General features: G+C 49.3%; 1 protein-coding gene across 1 annotated transcript in view; it reads right to left on the bottom strand.

The window, feature by feature from the left end:
* CLSTN3 (calsyntenin 3) overlaps positions 1–10963 on the bottom strand; it is a gene marked incomplete at its 5' end in the record, with an annotated part of 29653 nt that extends 18690 nt beyond the window's left edge. Inside the window, 8 exons of the mRNA XM_080913945.1 lie at positions 3719–3831; positions 4538–4819; positions 5209–5394; positions 5635–5784; positions 6279–6487; positions 8033–8228; positions 8624–8746; positions 10900–10963. Of these exons, the coding sequence (XP_080770071.1) occupies positions 3719–3831; positions 4538–4819; positions 5209–5394; positions 5635–5784; positions 6279–6487; positions 8033–8228; positions 8624–8746; positions 10900–10963 (1323 nt within the window). The remainder of the gene's footprint in view (positions 1–3718; positions 3832–4537; positions 4820–5208; positions 5395–5634; positions 5785–6278; positions 6488–8032; positions 8229–8623; positions 8747–10899) is intronic.
* Between the last annotated feature and the right edge of the window lie 11899 nt (positions 10964–22862).

The raw sequence follows: 22862 nt of genomic DNA, 5'->3' as shown, positions 1-22862 counted from the left end.
CTTACACTCTTCTTTTTGTCTTCTTTCTCCTGGAGATAGAACCTAAAGCTTTGAGCTTCTGGCAAGCTCAAACCTCTAAGCACATCCCAGAATAGTCTTTTCCTGACTTTTTTTTATTTCTGCTTTGGTTGGGGTTGGGTTGTTTGTTTCTTTGTTTGTTTGAGGCTGTTCTAAAACTTGCTTCATAGACCTGGATAGCCTCAAACACAGAGATCCACCTGCTTCTGCTTCTGCCTCTCTACCCCTCTGCCTCTAAAGGTGGGTGCCATGAACTATCTTGCCTTATGGTTTGTTTGTTTGTTTGTTTGTTTGAGGGAAGTCTCTCATTGCCTGAGCCAGCCTCTATCTCACCATGACCTTGAACTTCTGATCCTCCTGCTTCAGGCATGCACCATGACACCTGGTTTTATGTGATGCTGGACACTGAACCTAGAACCTAGAACCCCCAGTTTCCCCTCACAGCCCCATCATTCATATCCAAACCACCAGCAGGTGCTTTCTTCTCAGGGTTTCCTTCTGGAACTCTCCATCTCTGGACCACCATCAGCAGGCAGGTAGTCTGCCAACTGAGCTATATCTCCAGACTGGTGATGATGACGGTGATGATGATGATGATGATAATGATGATGATGGTGATGATGATGGTGGTGCTGTTACGGTTGCTGTTTAGAAGCAAAAATAAGCCAGACAAGCAGTGGTGGTGCACACTTTAAATCCTAGTTCTCAGGAGGCAGAGGCGGGTGTATCTCTGATAGTTTGAGTCCAGCCTGGTCTACAGAATTCCAGGACAGCATGAGTTACACAAAGAAACCCTGTCTCAAAAAGAAACAACAACCCCAACAAAAAGCAGAGTCTCACTAAATTGCCAGGCTGGTCTTGAACTTTCAGTACTCCTGCCTCAGCCTCCAAGGTAGCTGGAATCACTGGACTATAGCACTAAGCTTGGCTTACTTCCACTCCTGTGCCTCTTCAGTAATGCCTCTTACAACTGCCCATGTGACAGATTATATATATATGTATGTATATATATACACACATATATATGACAGATGATAAATATAACATACATATATGACATATATACATATATATATATATATATATATATATATATGTATATATATGATCAAGTTGTATTCCTGTCTGCTGGCCCTGGCTCCACTGAACTCTTCCTTGCCTCAGAGATTATTTTTTTATCTGCTGATCCTACTTAGATATTTAGATTTTTTTTAAACTCCACCTCCACTAGAGGCTGGCTTAGGGTTCAAAGGTTGACTTGGCACATACAAGGTCCTGGGCTAAATCTCCAACACTGCTAAAAAGGGGACATGGAGAGAGAAGTGGAAGCATGGGAGGAGGGAAAAAAATAAGGAAGTTTATCTACCCAACTAAAATAAAAGCTAAAAGCTAAATGAAATTAAATATTTTGTTTCATATTATTAAACTCCTTCGTACCCCTAGAATCTATCTGTGGAAAGGGCAGACATTTCAATGGTGTCTAATAGATGTTTTAAATAAAAGAAGATAATGAAAATTTTAACGAGAAAGACTAGGGGTATGGCTCAGTGATAAAGCACTTACCTAACATATGTAAGACCCTGTAGTCAATCCCCAACACCTCCCTCTCTCTCCCTCTCTCTCTCTCTCTCTCTCTCTCTCTCTCTCTCTCTCTCTCTCTCTCTCTCTCCCTCTCAGCCTGGCATGGTGAACATTCTATAATCCTTAAGAGGCTAGGACAAGAGGATCACAAGTTCAAGGATAGCCTTGGCTATAGAGTGAGTTTAAGGCCAACCTGGACAACTTAGTGAAACCTTGTCTCAAAATAAAAAGTAGAAATCTGGTCAAATATTAGGCAGGGTTTGGGGCTTGGGAATTCCTGTGGAGGAGGTGGAGTAAGGATTGGAGGAGTCAGAGGGACCAAGAATCAACTAACTGGAACTCAAGTTGGCTCACAGAGATTGGGGAGCAGTATAGTCTGAGCTAGGTCCTCGGCATATGTTATAGTTGGGTGGCTTCATGTTCTTGGGGGATTCCTACCATTGGGAGCCAGGGCTGTCGCTAACTCTTTTGCTTGCCTGGGGGACCCATTTCCTCTTACTGGGTTGCCTCATCCAATCTGGATGTGAGAATATGTACCTCGTGGTATTGTAGCTTGTTCTGCTATATTTGGTTAATGTCCTTAGATGGCCTGCTCTTTTCTGAGAGGGGGTGAATGGGGAGTAGGTCAGGGGGGCAAAGAAGGGGTTACTGGGGGAGGGGAGGGAGAGGAACTGCAGTCAGAATGTAATACATGAAAGAATAAAGAAAAAGAAAAGAAAATCAATCAACAACAAAAAGAGGGCTGGGGACAAAGCTCAGTGGCAGAGCCAGGCCCTAAGCTCAATCTTCGGCATCTCAGGGAAAAGACAGAGAGGAAGAGACGAAGAGAGGGAAGAATCAGGGGAAAGACCCAGAAGCAGCAAATGGCAAATCTTCTCTCTTAAAATGTGCCACCAATAGCAATGATTTCATAAACAGGCCTCACTGGTCACCGAAAGTTGTCCAGGCCCTTCCCCTTCTCCTGTTTCCTGCACTTCCCTCCCCTTGTAAATCTCTCTACCAGGGTGTACATGAAAGGTAGAAGATGGAAACTCAAGTTGGCCCTCACTGGTCTTTGTAGTCAACTTGAAGAAGGAACAGGCAGGATGTGCTGGCCATGGTATCATGAACCCACAATCCCAGTACCCAGGAGGTAGAGGCAGGGGGACCTCAAGTGCAGTGTCAGCGTGCACTGTACTGTAAAGACAAACTCAATAAACAGACTACAGTGTGGAAGTGTGGGCGTAAGAGAGGATTTAATTCCTTTCTCTATCTTTACGTATCTTTCATAAGCAGAACAAAATAGGGGCGATTAACATGTGTAGAGTGGTTTTAAGTCTATAAAGCCCTATTATATAATCTCATCATACGACAACCTCAGGATGTAGAATTCCTTTTCTCCTTCTTAAAGGGCTGAAATTTAGCTAGGCATGGTGGTACACACCTGTGATCCAGGTACCTGAGAAATGGAGGCAGAAGGATCAGGAGTTCAAGGTCACCCTCTGTCATATAGCAAGTTCAAGGTCAGCTTGGGCTACCAAGAGGCCCTGTCTCAGAAATTATTAATAATCAAATACTATAAAGTGAAAACTTCCAAAGTTTAAAAATATTAGCAGGATGGTGTTGAGCATGCCTTTAATCCCAGCATATGGGAGGCAGAAGCAGATAAATCTCTGTGAGTTCCAAGACACCCAGGGCTAACTAGAAAGACCTTGTCTCAAAACAAAAACAAACAAACAAATTTAAAAAAAAAGAAAACTAACCTTATGGAAAACCATCAGGCTTCCCAATGAACACTGAACCCTAGCTGTGAGCCTTACCCTAGCATCATCTGGTTTCCAGGTTACAAAGTAAAAATCAAGGACACATACTGTTACATGGGTTATGTATAATGAAATAAAGATATCTGAGATGAAATAAAACAAGGGCCAAGATGGGTGGCCATGTTTAGTAGAGCGTTGCCCTTACAGCCTTTCAATCCACGAATGCTTCTCTGAGCAGCAAGCCCTGAGAACAACACAACCTGGAGTAGACTAACCAGGGACCGAGGTTAGAGAAGGGGCCATCAAAACAACAACCCCAGAGGCTTGGAATCCCCTAAAAGTTAGTCCCATCCATCTCAGCAGAGCCCCTGTCTCACCTGCTCCAGCTTCCAGAGGAACTTGACTGGACGGGCGCTCTCGAGCAACGGCCAGTAGAGAAAGGCGATTCTGCAGCCATGGACAGTCAGTGAGTAGTGGGAGTAGCCATCCTCTAAGGGGCAGGGAGAGGACAGAAGTCAAATCAGGCCTGAGGCAAGAAAGGGTTCGAAGGTTCCTGCTCTCAGGCCATTGAGAGGGGCAGGTGGAGACAGAGCCAATCAGCTCCCAGAGTGGGATAGAAGAGGGAGCGGAAGGATGGGCAAGCCATCGCTGTGTGCAATGGTGGGGCTCGTATGGGAGAAGAGATAAGACAGGGATGCAGGAAGACTAACTTGGCAACTGTCAATAAGAACAATGTCATTTGGGAGTCAGTCCTGCTGCATCCAACTCAGAAGCCTCTCAACAATCACAGAATTACGGGGTGGAGAAACCAGCCCGTGACCTGGGCATAATGGTGTCTGTCGTAGTTACGGCCACTAAGCAAAGTGAGGCATTAGGACCTCATGAGCACAGGAGTTCAGGGTCAGCCTACAAAACACGCAACACTCCATCTCTTCTTTGTTAAGATGTTGGGGGAATACAATGAGACATTCCTGTAATCTTAGCTTTCGGGATGCTGATACTCTTCAAGTTGAAGGTCAACCTGGGACAACCTGGGCTACACAGCAATTGTCTTTAAAAAAAAAAAAAACCTGCCAACTTGCAAATTAAAATTAAAAGAGGGGACGAGACGAGACCCATCAACAGTCCTTATTGGGTAATGACAAGTGGCAAATGCAGCATGAGGAGCCAGTGTCCCACCTCAGGTTAGGACTCACCATTCTGGACTGTGTTACACACGATGGTCTCCTCTTCCTTCTTCCCCTTGCTGGGAGTCACGCTATGCTTCATCCAGAAAGACAGGGTAAAGTGGTCACTGAAGCCATCCTGAGGCCCAGAGCCCAGCCCTGCTGGACCACCCAGGGGAACTTGCACGGCTTGTGTGCCATTGAACCAGTAGATGAGGCTGCTGTCCTGACTGTAGTGCACCGAGAGCCCAGCTGTCCAGTTGGCATTGGGGCCGGGCATGGGCAACAGGTCCACCTCCCCAGTAGCAGCACCTGCAGACGCCCCAAAAGGGACACGTGTCAGAGCTGAGAAGCAGCAGATGAGGAGATGGGAAGGAAACAGAAAAGGAAATAATTCACCTCCTCTTGGAGGCTTTCTAAAACCAGAGGGGGAGAGCTGTCTTTCTCTTCTAGAAATGACTCTCACTAACTGAGCCCATTCGCCATCTTCATTGCTCCCAGATGTTGTTCTGTGATGCGCTGGCAGGCCCAACAATGACACATCTTTACCAGAGCCTTATCTGCCTACCCTTTGGAACACAAAAGCTACCCACACACCTCAATACCTGCAGTGTCCAGAGGAGTCAAGTTTCAGAAAAGGGACAGAGAAGGTGAGAGATGGTTGGGAAGGGAGAGTCCTGGGGGAAGTGAGACACACGTACCACAGAGCTTCCTCAGAGCCCTCTCTGAGTAGTTGTCTCGGTCACAGCCCTTGGCCACATGGCTGGTCTGCAGCTCTATGGTGGCCTGAATGTTCCACAGTGGCTCGTCACAGGTCTCCAGGCGGATGCCAGGGAACAGAGCCAAGCTCCCGGCTCCTGGGGCATATTCGATCCTTTTGTTCCAGCCTGTACAGGTGAGACAGAGAGAAAGGCAGATGGCAAAGACAGTCCATCCTGCCGTGTGTGTGTTGACTGTCTGCGGCTCCTAGGAAAAATGGCCAGGGTAGAAGTCTATCTGGAAATGTGCTTCCGGCATCTGGTCTACCTTCCATGGTCATCAGAGAGGACAAGAGAAAAAATAAAGTAAATAAATAAACAATGTGACAGATGATTTACCAACAGGTCCCCACGGAATGCCTCTCTCACCTTGCCAGCTGGGTTTGCAGGTGGGCTTCACCTGGATTTCCACCTCGGCATCATCTGCCGCACGCTTCTTCCCACAGTCGTACGCTGTTACCGTGAACTTATAGAGCTTCTCACCACTGTACTGTAGCTTCTCTGTGTTCTCAATGTTGCCTAAGGTGGGGAACGGGAAGACAGACAGGTCAGGCACACTAGAGCAGTCAACCTCCTAATGCTGTGAACCTTTACTACAGTTCTTCATGTCATAGTGATCCCTCTCCCTCCTCTCCAAAAAAAACTATAAAATCATTATGTTGATACTTCTTAACTGTAATTTGCTACTCTTATAATGTAAGTATCTGATATTCAAGATTCTGATATGTGACCCCGGTGAAAGGGTCATTTGAGACCCCAAAGAGACCACAGCTCACAGGTTGAGAAGCTGCACTAAAGGAAGCCTAGGAAGGCCTGGGAATAGTAGGCAAGCCAAGTATCATCAACACATACAGTTACAGCCTAAAGTATCTGAGGGGGAAGGGACTTCACATAGAGGCAAAGAGGAGAAAGGGGGTCTGAAGGAAAGGACAGGAATAGAGGGGATGATGCCCTGGACCAGATATCCAGAGAGCAGAGGGTACTGAGCCACAAGGGACAAAGAAAAGACTCACCATCATTGTCAATGAGGAAAGGGGTGTTGGGTGTAAGGATCTCATAGTAGCAGATTTGGCTGTACTGAGGGGAGCAGTCACCATCAATGGCTTCCACACGTAGGATCCGATCATACAGTTTCCCCTCAGTCACGGCAGCACGGTACAGACGCTCCACAAAGACTGGGGCGAACTCATTCACATCGTTGACCCGAACGTGCACAGTTGCCCTGCACGCATAGGAGCAGAAACGAGATATGGAAGCCTTAGCCAGCTCCAAGTGCTGAGAAAACCCTGATCAGGAATCCGATTGGGAATGAGGACAGGACGGGGCCAGTGTGCCCTTGAGACTGCTCATCCCCACTCCACAGATCACTGGGCTGTACACAACAGATATAAAACCATACAAAGGAAAGGTCCAATGGTGTGGGGGAGAAGAAACAAGCCCTAGAGAACATCAGAAGCCATGTTAGTGATTTTTGTCCAGAAGGCTATATATAGAGCAAGGAAGAAGAGGAGGAAGATGTTCAGCGCACCTCTAATCCCTTTCAACTACCCTCTCTGTCTATCCACATGGTCTATAACATGCTCTCAGTGTATCTGGGAACCCTCATTAGGATGCCAAGGTAAGGGAAAAAGCAACAAGCTAAAACTTTTTTTTTTTAATTCCAAGGGTCCCTGACTTAACAAAAGTCTAATCTTACCAAAGAAATGAAAAGATACAGCCTTAAAAACCAACGAAAAACAGCCCTCAGGGAAGTGGCGTTTTACTGGAAGTCCTTTGTCTAAACTGAGTAGTTCACCTGCCTAAACTGTACACATCAGCCACGGCCCTTCCCAGGCCAACAGAGCTGGGTCTAGGAATATCCAAGGCCCAGAGGCAAAGGTCTTCTGTCTAAGTGGGAAACTAAGTCACAAACACCCTTCTGATCTCTGATGCCTGTCAGTGATCCAGGATTACTTATTACTGATCTTTTTCCCACTCTCAAGTGAGAAGTTAGCTGGTAACAGTATAAATATCTGAAGCCCAATCCTCCTCCATGGTATAACCATCCCCTGCACTCCCTGGCCCCCACAAGCCATGTGCATATCAGAAGCCCAATGTATGTATGCTGTGTGCTGCAAATGGGTCAGAGGGAGCACTTGCAGTAGGTCTTGGCTGCATGTGGAATTTGCTTCTCTCCATCACCACAATTCCCCTGTGCAAAGGTACGTGCTTTTTATATAAATCATCTTCTGTAACATGCCAAGCAACATTTTTACCTCATCGACAAGGAGAATCAAGTTCAGAAGGCTAAGTACTTTGCTCAAGGTTGTAAAAGGCAAAGTGGGGTGAGATGTCACTGAACTCTCCTGCCTGCTTGTGGCCTTGAGCAGAGATCCCTAAACTCTCTGAATAGCAGGGGTGGGGGTGACATTCAGTTAGTGTGGTCAGAGACTAGGATAGCACTATTTTTATGCTAGAACAAGCAATAATCAGTCGGCATGGGAGAAAGGATACAATGGGTGTTATTACTCACGATTAGCAGCAAATTTGCAATGGTAAATTTGGGGCTGGAGATATCACCCACCCTTTGAGTGTTTCCCAGGCAAAAGTGGGTCATGGGTTCCACCCCCAGGTTTGGGTTGGTCTGTCCTCAGCTAACAAGTAGCTGAAATGACTGAACTTGCTCAGGTGGGCATCACAGTCTTAGCTAGCTAAGGAGAGACCCGTCTCTGAGGGAGCTCTGTTGAAGGGGGGAGAAGGGTCCCATAACAGATACAGCCTTCCTCACTTGTGAGACTTCTTGGTATTGGTGCCATCGGGCCCGTCGCCACAGTCATAAGCCTGGATGGTAAAGGTGTGTTCTTTCTGGGCCTCACAGTCCACGGGCTCCTTGGCCCGGATCAGCCCTTCACCTGTTGCCTTGTCCAGGATCACAGCCTCAAAGGGTACCCCAGATCCATGGAGCCGGAAGCCGCAGATTTCACCTGGCAAGGCAGGAAAAGTAGTGAGGCTCCACATGAGCTGCCCTCAGACTCCTTGGCTAGGCTGTGCCCAGCTACACAGCTCATCTCAAACTCCAGACCCTTCTCTTGATGACATTAAATATCCATGACCTCCAGCTTCCCTGATTCGCAAACTCAAAACCAGCAGGTCTAAGGTCTGCAAAAATCTAATAATGTGCTCAATTCCTGGCTGCTCAACCCTGACATCCTCCATTACATCTTAAGTTCTTCAGGGCAGCCCATTTCCCTTCTGACGTTCCTTTCCTCTGATGCTTTTCCCGGGCTGTGCCCGCCTTCCCATTGCTTGCACTAGCAGGTCCTCCCACCCCTTCCTTGTCTCCTGCCTTCCCTCCCACCTTCTCAATCCTGCCAGTTACCTGCATAGCGCAGAGGAGCATCTTTATCCAAGGCAAAGAGTGGTGGATTCAGCAGGACCGTGTTGTCATTCTCCATGACAATGCCCTGGTACTCTGCCTCGATCCATGGCTTATGCTTGTTGGCTGGCCCCACCCCAGGGAGAAGAGAGAAAGTGAGCGGAACCTCTGTTCCAGGGGATGCAGTCCTTGTTAACCCTCCACTCAGTAGCAACACCCTTTCCATGCCTGGTCACCTTGCCAGAGGGAGAAGGATGAGCTACAGAAGGAACCAGAAACTCTGCAGGGGGCCACAGCCTGGAGAGACTGTTTTATGGCACTACCTTCCTGTGGGGAAGGAACCACTGTCTCTCCCTGGGGATCGTGGTTAGAAATAGAGTCTCCTATAAGGGTTTTTTGGGTTTTTTTGTTTGTTTGTTTGTTGCCTTAGCAAATGTGATGGGGGACTAAGGAAACAATGGTAAGCCCTCAAAAGGTCCTGAGAAAGGACAGGGAGAATGAAGGGAGAGTTAAGACTGGGGGCAAGAGTAGCCCAATTTGCTGAAATCTCAGTGGCTTACCCTCCTCCTCCCCAACCCTTCAGCTGATTTTCAACCCCTTCACCCTAAACTTCTCCAGGTCGGGCCCAGACATCAGGCCACTCTCCCAGAAAAGGAGAGAGGAAAGAAGACAATTATATAGGACAGCAGGAGGGGGCAGAGGGGAAGGAAGAGAACAGAGAAATCAGCACTGTGACTGGACCCAGCAGAGCCCACGTCCTAAGGGATTATGGATCTGGCCTAGAAACACAGCAAATCCCCCACTTCCCATCCCCACACCCAAGAGAATACAGTCATAGCCAGTGCATTCTAGGTCCTCTCAAGACTCCACACTCCACACTCCCTCAGCTCCTTCACAGCCCTGTCTGAAGCCTAATTTTGTCTATCCTACATCACACTTTCTCCTACCAAACTCCTCTTAAGTAGGGTCTTTTCCTCAGGACCAACTTCCTTCGAGCTCTGGAGAGGTTATAGGGGAAGTATATATGTCTCTTCTTTCTCATTCCTATAACCTGCTCCACGTAATTCTATCGTGCCCATCCATGCTCCCAAAGCTAGACATGGAGAGGGGAGAATAGATCATCATAGGGAAACTGAGTCACCAGTGGGCTCTCACCCAATATCTCACGATGAGTGAGAAATTCTGATTTCTGTTCACATCTGTAACCACAGCCCAACCAACATCCTGGTATCTGCAGGCCTCGCCATTTCATGGTGATAACCACCATAACCCTCTCCCCTAATGGCCAAAGAGAAAGCCTCAAGATGGTGTATGGGAGGCCAAACAGGAAGTGAGAAGAGGCTGGAGAGCCAGGAGGACTATCCTGAGGTAGGAGCTCCATCCAGACATAGGAGAGAGAGGACAGACAGAAGAGCGGGGGGTACGAAGGGCAGAGCCAGGCACCCTACAACCCTGTCTTTTTGCCCTCAGCAAATGAGCCCTTCCCCCTGCCCTCATCTTATGTCTGCTGTTCTGTATTCATCCTTCATCCCTTCTTTGCTCCCTGGCTCTTCCTCAGTTCCCTCCTCCCTCACTTCTCTCCTCTCCTCCTTCTGCCTCTACCGTTCTCCTTTCAGATCTGCTTCGTATTCCACTCCTCACCTGCCCTTCCCTCCTCTGATCTCCACCTCCTTCCTGGAGCACCCCAACATCCCTTTCTGCCCTTTTCAGCCTTTCTCTGTCCCCTCTTCCTAACTGAACCCTCTGCCCCCGGCCCCACCCTCCCCTTTCCTCTGCCAGTCTCGCCCAGCTGAATTTATCCGCTGTCTGCCAGAGAGGGCAGCTGTGGTAACCCACAACCCAGCGGATGCAGGCAGAGGGTATGGATGCAGAGAGGCACGGAAAAAACAGACGTGCTCGGAATCGCTGAGCTGCGGTGCAATTTCTCCCCAGGAAGGGATGAAGACAGCCAGCTGAATCTGCCACACACCCTTAGTGTGCACAAACACCCAGTGAAACGGACCCTGGGGGAGCAAGCCCCTTTGAGAGAGGAGGTATCTACCAGCATGGAGGAGTTGGGGGAGGGGGCGGAGAGACCCCAGGTGGATCCTGGGCAAGCACAGGTAGAAATGGACCAGAGAGGAGGAGCTGCGTCTGAGGAAAGGATGGAAAGGGGGTGGTCAGAAAGGAAAAGACACCTGTCTCGGGCACCAGAGAACCTCAACATCTTCTTACCTCCGCACCCCCACATTGCTCAGCCCGACGCCCCAATTCAGAGAACCCATCCCTGTCTATCTCACCTTTGTTGCCAGAACTGATCTGAAGCAGAGAGGCCAGCAAGAGGGACACCAGCAGGAGGGTCATGGTGCTGTGTTAAGCACACCAGGCCAGGCGGTCCTATCCCCTGGGAGCCTCAAGCCTGCTAATGCCACCTTGGGGGAGCGATGCAGAGACACTACGATGAGAGGGCAGGGGAGACAAGATCAGAAAGGAGTCTGCTGATCACGCTAGTCCATATAAGGGATGCGTGCAGACCCGCTGGGTGGCTGAGACGAGAGACTTGCAGTAGCTTCTCTTCAGTCTCCAGCCCAACGTCCTCACTCTCTCTGGCTCTCTCTCTCTCTCTCTCTCTCTCTCTCACTCCCACCCCATCCCCGCTACTGCAGGATGACGTCAGCAGAGCCAGGCAAGGATTGATGGGTCTGCTGGCCAATTAGAAGACTGGGGGCGCCAGGTGCTGCAAGGGGGGACAGGGAACCAATGCGACTGGGGAGCAGGGGCGGGAGAATGTGTTAGGGCTTTTTCCCCTGGCTGCAGTTTGGGGGAGTAGAGGAACTGCGGGGGCTAGAGAGGAAGCAGGAAAGCCATGGAGGGGGTAGAAGATACGAAGGACATCGGAAGACCTAGCTGAGAGCCAGGAGGTGGGGTGAGACAGAGACGTCAACAGACTTGAGGGTGGCCGAGAGAGGCAGTATCCACGTCACCCACCCCCAATTATGCATTAACCTCTTTCAGTAGCCCGTTCCCATTAGCTAGTCCTTGCTGCGTGCTTTCTGGAAACCTGGTGGCAAAACCTTGAGGATGAAATGCCAGCATTTCAGTTCCAACTCAGGGCCCTGTGGGAGACAGAGGAGGGCCAGAAAACAAACAAACATTGGGGAAAAAACGCGATGACAAGGGTCCTGAGATGAGGAAGGACTCACCGCAGCCCTTTTCACACACGTTCCTGTAAGGGCAGTTCACCTGCATTTGGGCCATTAACCCCTCTTTTTCGTACTGCTTACAGTCCCTGGTTACCCCACCTTAAACTGTGATGGAGCTACCCCACATCTTGTGAAGCCAAAGACAGGAATGCTGGCCAGTTTGGGAGACATGTGGGCAGCTGTAGACAGGGAATACAATGATTTCAATATCCCCCAAGCCATTTTGATATTCCTTGGTTAGGGCTGAGGGGTGATGGCAATCCAGGACTCACTCAGAACTGAGAGGAAAACCCTGGGTATAAAGGTTTACAAAGCATATAAAACTCTCAGCCCTCCCTTGCCTTGTCTTGAACTCAACCCTCGATAAGCATCATTTCCTCTGCCTCCCCATACGTGCTCCAGAAGACAGAGAACACCTGTTTAAGGACCATATTCAGCCAATGGTGAGGGAGAAAGCTGTGAAAGCCTGGGGTCCAGGCCTTTCTTAAATGTGGCTCCTGTCTCCGGGCTGTACTCACCTCCTGCCTCACACCTCTGAGGACCCCTCCCTCCCCCTTCTAGTCTAAGAATAAAGTCAGAACTCACAGCTTTCTCACACTGTCACACCAGCCACAGCCGCCTCCAGTGGGAGCCCATCCCTCCCTCGGGGTTCCCAAACCTGCCAGAAATGGCACGGAAGGCCAACAAGGACACTCAGAAAGTTCAGGTTTTGAATGACTGACAGACAAGCTCCAAGGTCATTCCACAGGAAAAGCTGAGGTGAGGCTTGACTTTGTCAAGTCCCTGTGGCTTTTTCTTCTTCGCTTTTTCACTCCTTCCTCCAGGGCTGCAGACACCAGACCAGAACTCATCCTTGGGGCGGGGCAAGGGTGGGGGAGCTGGCACTTCTTAATACAGCAAGGGCCCAGCCCTTTGAAATCCCTAGTTAGCCTGCCCTTCCCACACTGTGTGGGGCCTCACTCGGGGCCTGTGAGCCTCCTCCTCCAGCAGACCCCTGACTCCTCAGTCTCCTCCTGACTACATTGGGAACGATGTTTCCCTCCCCCACCAAAAGTTCACCAAACTTGGAACACTGCCTAGATGTCCTAAGTAATGACCTCACCCTTCCAGAACCTTCTTCCCACTCTCTTTCTCTTCTAGGTCCCACTAAGAAGCCATGCTGGATTAGGACAACATGGAAGGTTCAGACACCCAACACCCCACCTGAGGGCTTGGCATCCATTCCCCCTGCCTTTCACTTACAGCCTTGACAGAGCTACACCTGACTGGCCGGGAGAGCTCTTACTAAACCTGAGCCCCCACAGACATCAGTGATCTGATGAAGATAGTGCTGTTGGGGATGGAAAGGGGGGGGAAGGGGGATCAGCTACCAGCAGAACCACATAGTGATGACTCTTAGCTCCTTCTGGAACTACCTTATGGAGCCAGAGTTGGGAATGGAGTTTGAGGAGGACCTCAGTTTAGTGGGTGAATGAAAATGGCAGGTACTTTCCCCTGCATTGATAGGGCACAGGGCAGATGACCCAGCACAGTGACTCCTCCAGCCCAGCCCAGTGACAATGATCACCAAAGGAGAACATGGGTTCCCCAAATAACAGTCTCTGCAACAACAAACTCCTGTGCTCCCCCAAGTCCTTCCTTCTTCTTCCTAGCCCATTCTATGTCTTTGATAGAATAACTTACTTGGTTTATTTTATCTTCTTTTAAATGTTTATACGTGGATGAATATTTTGCCTGCATGAATCTGTGCCCCCACTGGCTCCCCTGGAACTGGCGTTACAGACCAGTTATGAGCCACCATGTAGGTGCTGGGGGTTGACCACACATCCTCTGGAAGAGCAGACAGTGCACTTAACCGCTGAGCCATCTCCCCAGTCTCTTTCTTGCCCCTTTGCATCATGAGTCACAGGAACACCAAGTACAGGTCAACACCTGTTCATCCTGGAGCCTGTGGCACTGGCTCTGAATCTCTCTCACTCTGTCTCCTTAGCCACACCCACACCCCCCACTTCTGCCTCTTAGATGGTCCTGCTCAGTCTCCTTTGCAGAGTCCCTTGCTAATTAACCCTGACACCAGGGCTCCCTCGGAATTTTTGTTCCTGGCTTTCTTTCTCTTGCCTGTACACTGTGAGCTAAGTCAACTGCCCCCATGCTTCCTGCTGCCACCTGTAAACTGTCTGTGACATTTGTTCTTCAGCAGCAGCTAATGCCTGAGCCCCCAGAGTGATGTTCTGTCTATAAGACATGTCTATTTGTGTGCTCAAGGTCAAACTTGAATTCATTATTTCCTGGGGTCCAAAGCACCTTCACTTTCGTCACACTAATTGATGTCCCTGTTTCCTTACTCATGCCCCCTATACACACACACACACACACACACACACACACACACACACACCACATTTAGAATAACTTTCTGCACTAGCCAAAATAGTAGCTATCTGGCATGTAATTAGTCCAAATGGAAATGTGCTAAGTTTAAAATACATACCACACTGTAAAATAACATCAAAAAAAGTGTCTGATTTTCTTATTGATCACATGCTGAAATTACAATATTTTGAATAGTTTATGTTAAACAAAAATTATATCCCTAAAATTAAATGGACTCGTTTCTCTTTGGTCTTCTAGTGGGTCTTCTAGAATGGCTTGCACATGTGGCTAGCATTTATAACTTATTTCTATTTTATGGCATTCTGCTAAGTGTCTGCTGTTTCTTCCCAAATAAGGTCTTTGTTTCTCACCTGCCCCAAATTGGTCTCCAATCTTAATCCTCCTCTAACCCAAATGCCCATGTCACTCCCTGGCTTAGGTCACGCAGTGATGACTCATTACACTCCAGACAAAGGCCACTTAGGAGTGCGTACCAGCTCCTCACTGTCTCTCTATAGCCTCTCAGGAACATCAGCCTTCATTCTGACTTCCGTACCTTTTCTTTCCTTCCTTGACATTCTCAATTATGAGCCATGCCTAGTGACACAGGCCTGTAATATCTATAGGCTGAGGCAGGAAGATGGCAAGTTCAAGGCCCAACTAGACTAGAGAGTTCAGGGTATGAACAACTTAGGCAGATTCACAATAACAAGAGAGCTGCGGGGCTCGGAGGATGTCTCAGTCAGTAGAACACTGACTTTGTTAGTGCGGGTCCTGAGTTTGATTCCCAGAACCCACATAAAAATGCCCAGATGAAGGTGCGGGCTTGCAATCCCAGCCCCGGGGAAGGTGAGACAGGAAATTCTTAAAGATCATTAGCCAACCTGCCTGTTTGTTAGAATTGATGAGCTCCAGGACAATGGCAGACCCTGTTTCAAAGGAAGTGAACAGCAACCATACACGTGCCTGCTCAGACATGCAAATACTCACATTTTAAAGAAGGAAAGGGAAAGGGGGTACAGCTCAGCGGTAGAGCACTTGCACAATGTCCTAAGTTCAAACTCTAAGAGAGAGGGGGGAGAGAGGGGAGGGGAGGGGAGGGAAGGAGAGAAGAGGAGAGGAGAGAAGAGAAGAGGAGGGGAGAGGAAGAGGGGAGGAGGGGAGAGGAAGAGGGGAGGAGGGGAGGGGAAGGGAAGGGAGAAAAGGGGAGGGGAAGAGAGGAGGGGAGGGGAAGGGAGAAGAAATGAGGTACATTCCCAACTTCTTATCTCTCTAACTTAATTCTTAACTTCCTTGACCGGGTTCCTCCCTCCATACTTCCATTCTTAACACTCCTGCCAGATGCTAGATGCTATGCACTGATTGTCCACCAGTCCAAGACTGAGAGCAAGCCTGCCCTCCGGGAGACATCCATTAAGGCCTACTGGAATCCCAAGCTGGGAGGTAGGGGGATTATCCTGTCCTTTCCGGAGGCCTGTCAACTGGCACTGAAGCTCAGAAGGCAAGGAAAGCCCAGGCATCCACTCCAAAACTGACTCAGGACTCCCCAGTTCTGATCTCAGTACCCTGCTTCTCCTCTGCCCACCCCATCAGTCACTGGAGATAACTCAGCACCCAAACCTTGGGCCTTTAGGGGAGTCCTGCATCACGGCATCTCTCAGAAGAAAAGGGGCTGCAGAAGACAGAGCAGGCTGGGCATCATTTGGGGTGTCCTGCCTCCAGTTTCTCTTTCATCCTGCCTTCCCTTGTAGACCATAGTAACCTGGGAGGAGGAGTAATGGGTGTGTGTGCAGAAAGGAGCAATCCCTAACTGGGGCTGGGGACACTGGTAACAGATTAGAGCTGAGAAAGAAGACACAAACATGCATGTCTGGGAAGGATCCTGCTGGTGAGGGTGCATGTGTCCCCTTGGCCACGCCAAGGAAGTTCACTTCCCACCCCTCTCTAGCCTGTCCAAGAAGGTGGCTAAGGAAGAAAAACTAAAGCACTTAGAATGTGTATAGAGAGTAAGAAATAGAGAGAGACAGGGGGCCTTGGCTACACTTTGGATGACCATCTAAAAATCACAACTGGAGAGCTAGAAACAGCCTTTCCACTTCCCTGACCCAGAACCTTTCATTTTTCCAGGAAAAGATGAGGATCTGCAGCAATGATGCAACCCTATACCCTTCCGGTGCCCTATACCCTTCCGGTGCCCCATACCCTTCCGGTGCCCTATACCCTTCCGGTGCCCCATACCCTTCCGGTGCCCTATACACTTCCGGTGCCCTAGCTGCCGCATCCTGGAGGATTAAATGGGAGTTGAGGCCTTTGAAAGGGGGGTGAGCTTTCACTGGCTAGAACCCTTCTCTGTCTTTATTCCTCCTCATCTATCCCCAGGATCTGACTGTGAAGGTTCAGTGTACAAGCAGGTATTCAAGAAGGTCCAGTAGCCAAAGAGGAGCCAACGGCGCCTCAGTCCGGACTTCAATTCAGTCCATGAAGTCAGAGGGCAACTTACAGAATGTTTCTTTCTTCCCACCATGTGTGTCCCAGAGGGATCCAACCTGGTCATCAGACCCACTGAGCAATCTTCTTGGGCAAGTCTCATTTGTCTTCGCTGTTCAGAAAACCTTATGCTTTTACCAGAATGAACTCCAAGGCCCCACCCACAGAGGACCACAGACTCCAACTCACCCACAGTTGAGGACTTGTCTTTTCCCTACGCTAGAGCAAAGGATTAGTCTGAGCAAGACTCATACTGCCCTGGAGGAAGATTTACGCTTCCAAATAACGGCCAGTCCTCCATGACTCTGTCAGATACCATGGGCAGCTAAAGGGCTGAGGAGCGAGGGAGGAGATAGCAGACAGGACCAGGGGATGGAAGGATAAGTTACATTTGGTGTCTTAGTTGGGGTTTCACTGCTGTGAACAGACACCATGGCCAAGGCAAGTCTTATAAGGACAACATTTAATTGGGGCTGGCTCACAGGCTTAGAGGTTCAGTCCATTATCATCAAGGTGGGAACATGGCAGCATCCAGGCAGGCATGGTGCAGAAGGAGCTGATGATTCTACATCTTCCTTCTAAAGTCACAACAGTAAATCAAAGTATTTCCCACTGAAGTCACCCTGAGGAACTGATGAGTTGGTTGGCCTTGCTTGGGGTATGGACGATCCCAGCCACCCACACTGAAAACTGCACACCCAGCTTGAGCGATGGCTTTCTCAGAGCTGCATAGATGGGGCTCTCCTCCCTCCCAGCCCACATACCCTAGCTGCTCCCTGAGACCTTGAAGACCAAACACAATTGGGGCACAGTTACATACAGCTACTTGGAAGGAGTGTTTGGATACTCGGGTAAGTGTCCAGTGACTGGCTCCACCCCTTCCTCCATGAGGGAATGTCCACAGTCAATAAGCCCAGCTGTGGCAATCTGGTCCGAGCAGACGCAACTGATCTTATGAAGATGGGGGCTTTTGGGCTCAGAGAAGAGTGCTGTGTGACAGTTATTCAAAACGCCAGCTTTGGGGGAGCCTTGGGAGGAGAAAGACATGTCTGAGGCTCAATCAAAGCCATCTAGTGAAATCTGGGCTTTGAAATGGGAGGGGTAGAAAGTCCCTGTTGTTACCAAGCGAGTGTTCCCGCTTTCTCTTCCTGAAATAGTTAGGGACATCACCCATAAAAGACAGTAACTAGGGCCCTGCCCAGGAGCTAGGGTTGACCTTACATTGATTCCAGAATGAATCTTAAATAGAACTCAGTTAGACTGGACACTTTATCATCTCCCCAGCCTTTCTAAATGTCTTCTTCTCAGAAAAATACTCCATGAACTGCTGGTTCCTACCATGCTCCTCTTCACAGCAGAGAAAGAGTTTCCCTGCGTAGCCAGCCATTACCCAAGGAGCTGGAAGGCTCGCTCTGTGGTGGGTGTCATATAAGCTAAAACGTTGAACTTGATCCTTCAAATCACACTATAACTCAGGGGTCCACACCAGCAACACCACAAGCCCCCACTCTCTACCCCAGCAAGATCAAGGATCCTCTAAATCACCCAAAGGTACACAAACACTGCAGAATTGAGCAGCTCCAGAAGCAACTTCAAGGAGTTAAGAGCCTCAAGCCACCTAGACTTTAGACAAATAGAGTGCTGTTCCCATTGTGGCCGGCAGGTGGCGCTCCTCTACAACTGCTGCCCAATTCAACTCTATTTCATACAACACCTAGGCTATACCATAGCCCACACATACACACACTCCCACTTCCACATTAACAGCCTCACGAGACTGTGTTCCTCATTCAAATCAACCTCCATTCATCCTTACAAGGAAGAGATGGTTGTCAAGGGGACCAACATTTGAGTAAAGAAAAGGCAAGAAAAGGTCAAGGGGTCACAGCTAGGGTTAAGTCCCGCCCCTAATGCTCCCTACAGCATGTGGAACTTCCTGCAGCAGTTGGCTTTGGTCACTAAAGACTTAGCACCCAGGAGTATGGCCAGGATTTCTAAATGCTTATTTCCATAGTCTATGGAGTGGCTACCCTGACAAGTAAGCCTCTGCTCCCCAGACCCTAAGACCAAGAGCCAAAACAGAAAGCCCCTTGTCCCCACCCTTGGGTCTCAGCCAAGGGATGGCCAAGACCAACTTTGTGGTCATATGTGCTCCTCAACGAATACTCACCAGGGACTACCTAGATCTCAAGGGGACAAAATGGGCTAATGGGGGAGGGGGTGCTTGGCAGATAATTGTGTGTGCAGTCATCAGAGGGAATGCCAAGAATACCTCCTTCTCCGAGAACTCTGGACTTTCCATGTACCGCCCCTCAGCAGTGTGGGAACAGAATGTACACAGGAAAACACTGGCTATTGCTATTTGAAACTGTAATAATTAGAGCTCTCCTAAATGGAAGCAGGGCATTGCATTGTACAGCTATGACAGAGCATCAAACGCCAACACCGATGAGATGTCGCTAAGGAGGTAATCATGCCAGAGTCTAAACGACTGATCTCCAGAGACGTGGAGTTAGTCAGCAGAGCTCCCTCCCCGGGCTGTCCAGACAGGAAACTTACGTAGTCTGGTGAAGGAGAACTGTGGTTCCCCAGCCTGAACCCCAAGACCATGATCCCCAATAGACTCTACCCCCTCATGCCCAAGAGAGATACTATGTCAGCATGGAGTGGGGCATGCATACTTCTGAGTGTGTTTGCCACTCTTACCTTCCTGACAACTAAGGGGGGAGGAGACCCTTATAGGCATGCAGAGGGACAGTCCTGCTGTGTCCAGACAGACCTGCAGCCAAGACCACATCTGGGCCTTGGGCTTCTGTAATCCCCTGGTGTAAACGCAGCCAGTGTCCCCCTGTGCTCCTGGTTAAGCTCAGCCACTGTCCTCCTAACCTCCTGGTTCCCCGCCTCTCGTGCTGAGGTGCAGAGCCAGTACCATCCCCTTGCCCTGGAGTTCTCGTGCTTTCCCCTTTGCTGAGGCTTCCCTCCACAGCTGCAGATTCCCCCAGGATAACAGCTTCCAGCTCTCCATCTGTCCAGGCCTGGGTTAGCAGTTTCTTGGCCTTTAAGCTTTGGTTGCCTTCCTGTAGTTTCAAGCAGAGGGTCCAGGACACTTCCCTCCCACAAACAACCACATGGGCTGCAGGATTCCTTCTGCCATGCCTGTCTTCTGCGTGGAGAGGGGAGAAAAGCCTGCCTGTGTGTAAGCCAGAGTGGATGTGTGTGGTTGACAAGGGCCTGGCCGTATCAAGAACTCCGGTGCCTTGGACCCACAGGAAATGACGAACCCTTCCTTCAGGGTCCTACCACAAATGTTGACAGTGTGTGCAGAAAATACCCACTGTAGTTTCCCCTCCCAGATGATTTTGGCCTGAAGTTTGAGCCCCTACAGCAATGATTCCCAACCTTCCTAATGCTGCAACTCTTTAATACAGTTCCTCAGCCGTAAAATTAGTTCTGTTGCTACTTCATAACTGTAATGTTGCTACTGCTATGAATTGTAATGTACATATCTAATGTGTAGATATTTGATATGTAATCACTTAATTAAGTGAAAAGCTCACTTAATCCCCAAAGGGGTGGCAAAACACAGGTTGAGAACTGCTCCCAGCAGAGCCCCTGTGGAGATCAGCTAAACCTGTATCCTTGACTAGGCTGTATACCATAAGCCCTGTCCCCTTGATTCACCTGTCTGCAACACCCTCACCTCCCTACCCAACTGTGTGAATAGCACCCTGAGCTTCCCCGATGCTGAGGCTTCTCTGAGAGCCTAAATCACCCGGCCCCAGCTTCCTGCTCGTCTGTGTGACTGTTCGTTCTCCCACCTCACCAATCTCTGGAGCTTTGCTAGGACATAGCTCTTCTGTTTGTGGTGTGTGTGGACATGTCTCCGTTAGCGTGTTCTAAAGCCTCCCTGACAGCCAACACCTTTCCCCCTTCCTTTGTGTTCATAGCAGTAACTATGGCTTCTTCATTGGCCTAGGCAAGTGGTCTACAGCAGAGCTAAAAGCATCCTTGGACAAGTCACTGTTGAGATCCCACCAGATGATCCCAGGCAAGTCCCTTCACCTCTGAGCTTTGTCCTCTTCTGTCCTGCTACTCACAGCTGATCTGCTCCTGTACTTTCTATCCCTGTACCCGCCCCAGTTGGGTTCCTCTCTCTCTCCCTCTTCCTGACTAATTTAGGAAAACGCTCATTCCATCCCCTTGACACAGCTGCAAGGAAACCGTCGTCATCTTCAGTGTAATAAAAAACGTATTCTCTGGGTCTCCGGTGCCACGAGAACACACGGAAAGAGGCAGCTAGATGCCAGCGCTCCTCTCCGGGAAGTTGATCCCCACTCACTCGGTGGTAGCCACTGAACAGCACACGTGGGTCAGGGTGGACTGTCGGCAGATGACTTTACCAATGTTAGAACAAGAGGGGTGGGAAGTGGAACAGAGACATATACAACTCAATGACTGGACACAAACACAGCTTCACCCGTGGACTCGTCTTTGGATGCAGGGTATAATAGATCCCCCTCCAGCTGACAATCCACCCACACAGCCAGTAGGTTAAGGAGCCTTTACCGAAGATCTTCACTGCAAGATGGAGTCCACACACAGCTGTTAGGTTGTGGGTGGCTTAGGCAATCTCTTTCTCGAAGACTCTCAGGACACACACTGGTTGGTCTCCGAGAGGCTAGAAGGGCCATTCTGCCTGCACTTTCTCTAGGCTGCTCTGCCTCAAGCCTCTTCATCAGCTCCTTGGGTCTTTTCCATCTTTGCCGTAACTAAGCCCCACCTCCTCCTGATCTTGCTCTCCTAAGGGTGGGGTTGATCTGTCCGATCCCAATACTATGGAGCTGGAAGTGGAGAGCACCTCAGACTCTAGAGATGATTCCTGAAATTCTTTGAAGGTCTATCACAGGCCATCTTCTTACACAGAGCATCAGCTGGGGTCCCCTGAGGGACCGAGAAGATAGAAAAGAAGTGAAACTATCACTTCCAAGGCTACTCTGGAAAGTCCCCCACCAGCTCCTGTCCAGGGCTTGCTCCCCAGCTAATGGCCTGTCCTGGAGGTTCTCAATATGTGGATCTGTCTTAGTTAGGTGTGAACAGACACCATGACCAAGGCAAGTCTCATAAAGGACAACATTTAACTGGGGCTGGTTTACAGGTTCAGTCCATTATCATCAAGGTAGTAACATGGCAGCATCCAGGCAGACATGGTGCAGGCAGAGCTGAGAGTTCTACATCTTCATCTGAAGGCTGCTAGTGGAAGACTGGCTTCCAGGCAGCTGGGATGAGGGTCTTAAGCTCATATTCACAGTGACACACCTACTTCAGCAAAGCCACACCTCCTAATAGTGCCACTCCCTGGGCCAAGCATATAGAAGCTATCGAGGGGTCTTGACCCTGTGGGGGTTGAATGACCCTTTCCTAGGGGTTGCCTAAAACCCTAGGAAAACATTACATTTCACAACAGTAGCAAAATCACAGTTATAAAGTAGCCATGAAAAAAAAAAATTATGGTTGGGGTCACTACAACCCAAGGAGCTGTACTAAAGGGTCACGGCGTTAGGAAGGTTGAGAACCACTGTTATAAATAAGTCTTTAGGAGGCAGTGTGTGGCGGGCAGAAGCTTTCGGAGGTTATGCCCACTGCTGTCCTCAGGCCGGCTTTACTCTGCCCTCCCCAGTGCTTCCTGTTCCTACTGCCTCGGGCCAAACCACACCTCTGCACTTTCCCCACCAGAGTGGGCTGAATCCCTCGGTAACTAAAGCCAAAGAAACATTTTTTTTTCCTCTGCTAAGTTGTTTCTGCCTAGCATTTTATCTCCATGGTGATAAGAGTAGCAAACGCAGTTGAAAAGGAGCTGTGGCCTCTGACTGCTGTTTCTCCAATCTTGCATAACTCAGACTCCCAGATGTCTTATGGAGAGGGCCGTGGGGCAAGGATCAGAGACTACATCTTAGAAACAGACCTCCTGCCCAGTCAAGTTTTCAAGGACCTAAAGCCCTGAGCAGTTATAGCCTGTTAGGACCCTGAGGTTAGACCACCCTTCTAACTGCTCCTGACCCCTGACTCCAGCAACTGTGTAAAATGGTGCATACCACACACTTTAAGCCAAGAGAAGGGACAATTCATTACGCAACAGATAACTAGTATTTGAACTCCATCACACGTGGTTCATTCCCTGCATCAATATTTACCAAACCGGA

The sequence above is a fragment of the Micromys minutus genome (genome assembly GCF_963924665.1).
Source record: "Micromys minutus genome assembly, chromosome: 3".
Taxonomy (NCBI): Eukaryota; Metazoa; Chordata; class Mammalia; order Rodentia; family Muridae; genus Micromys; species Micromys minutus.
Note: the sequence above shows the minus strand (reverse complement) of the source record. Positions and strands in the feature narration are given on the sequence as shown.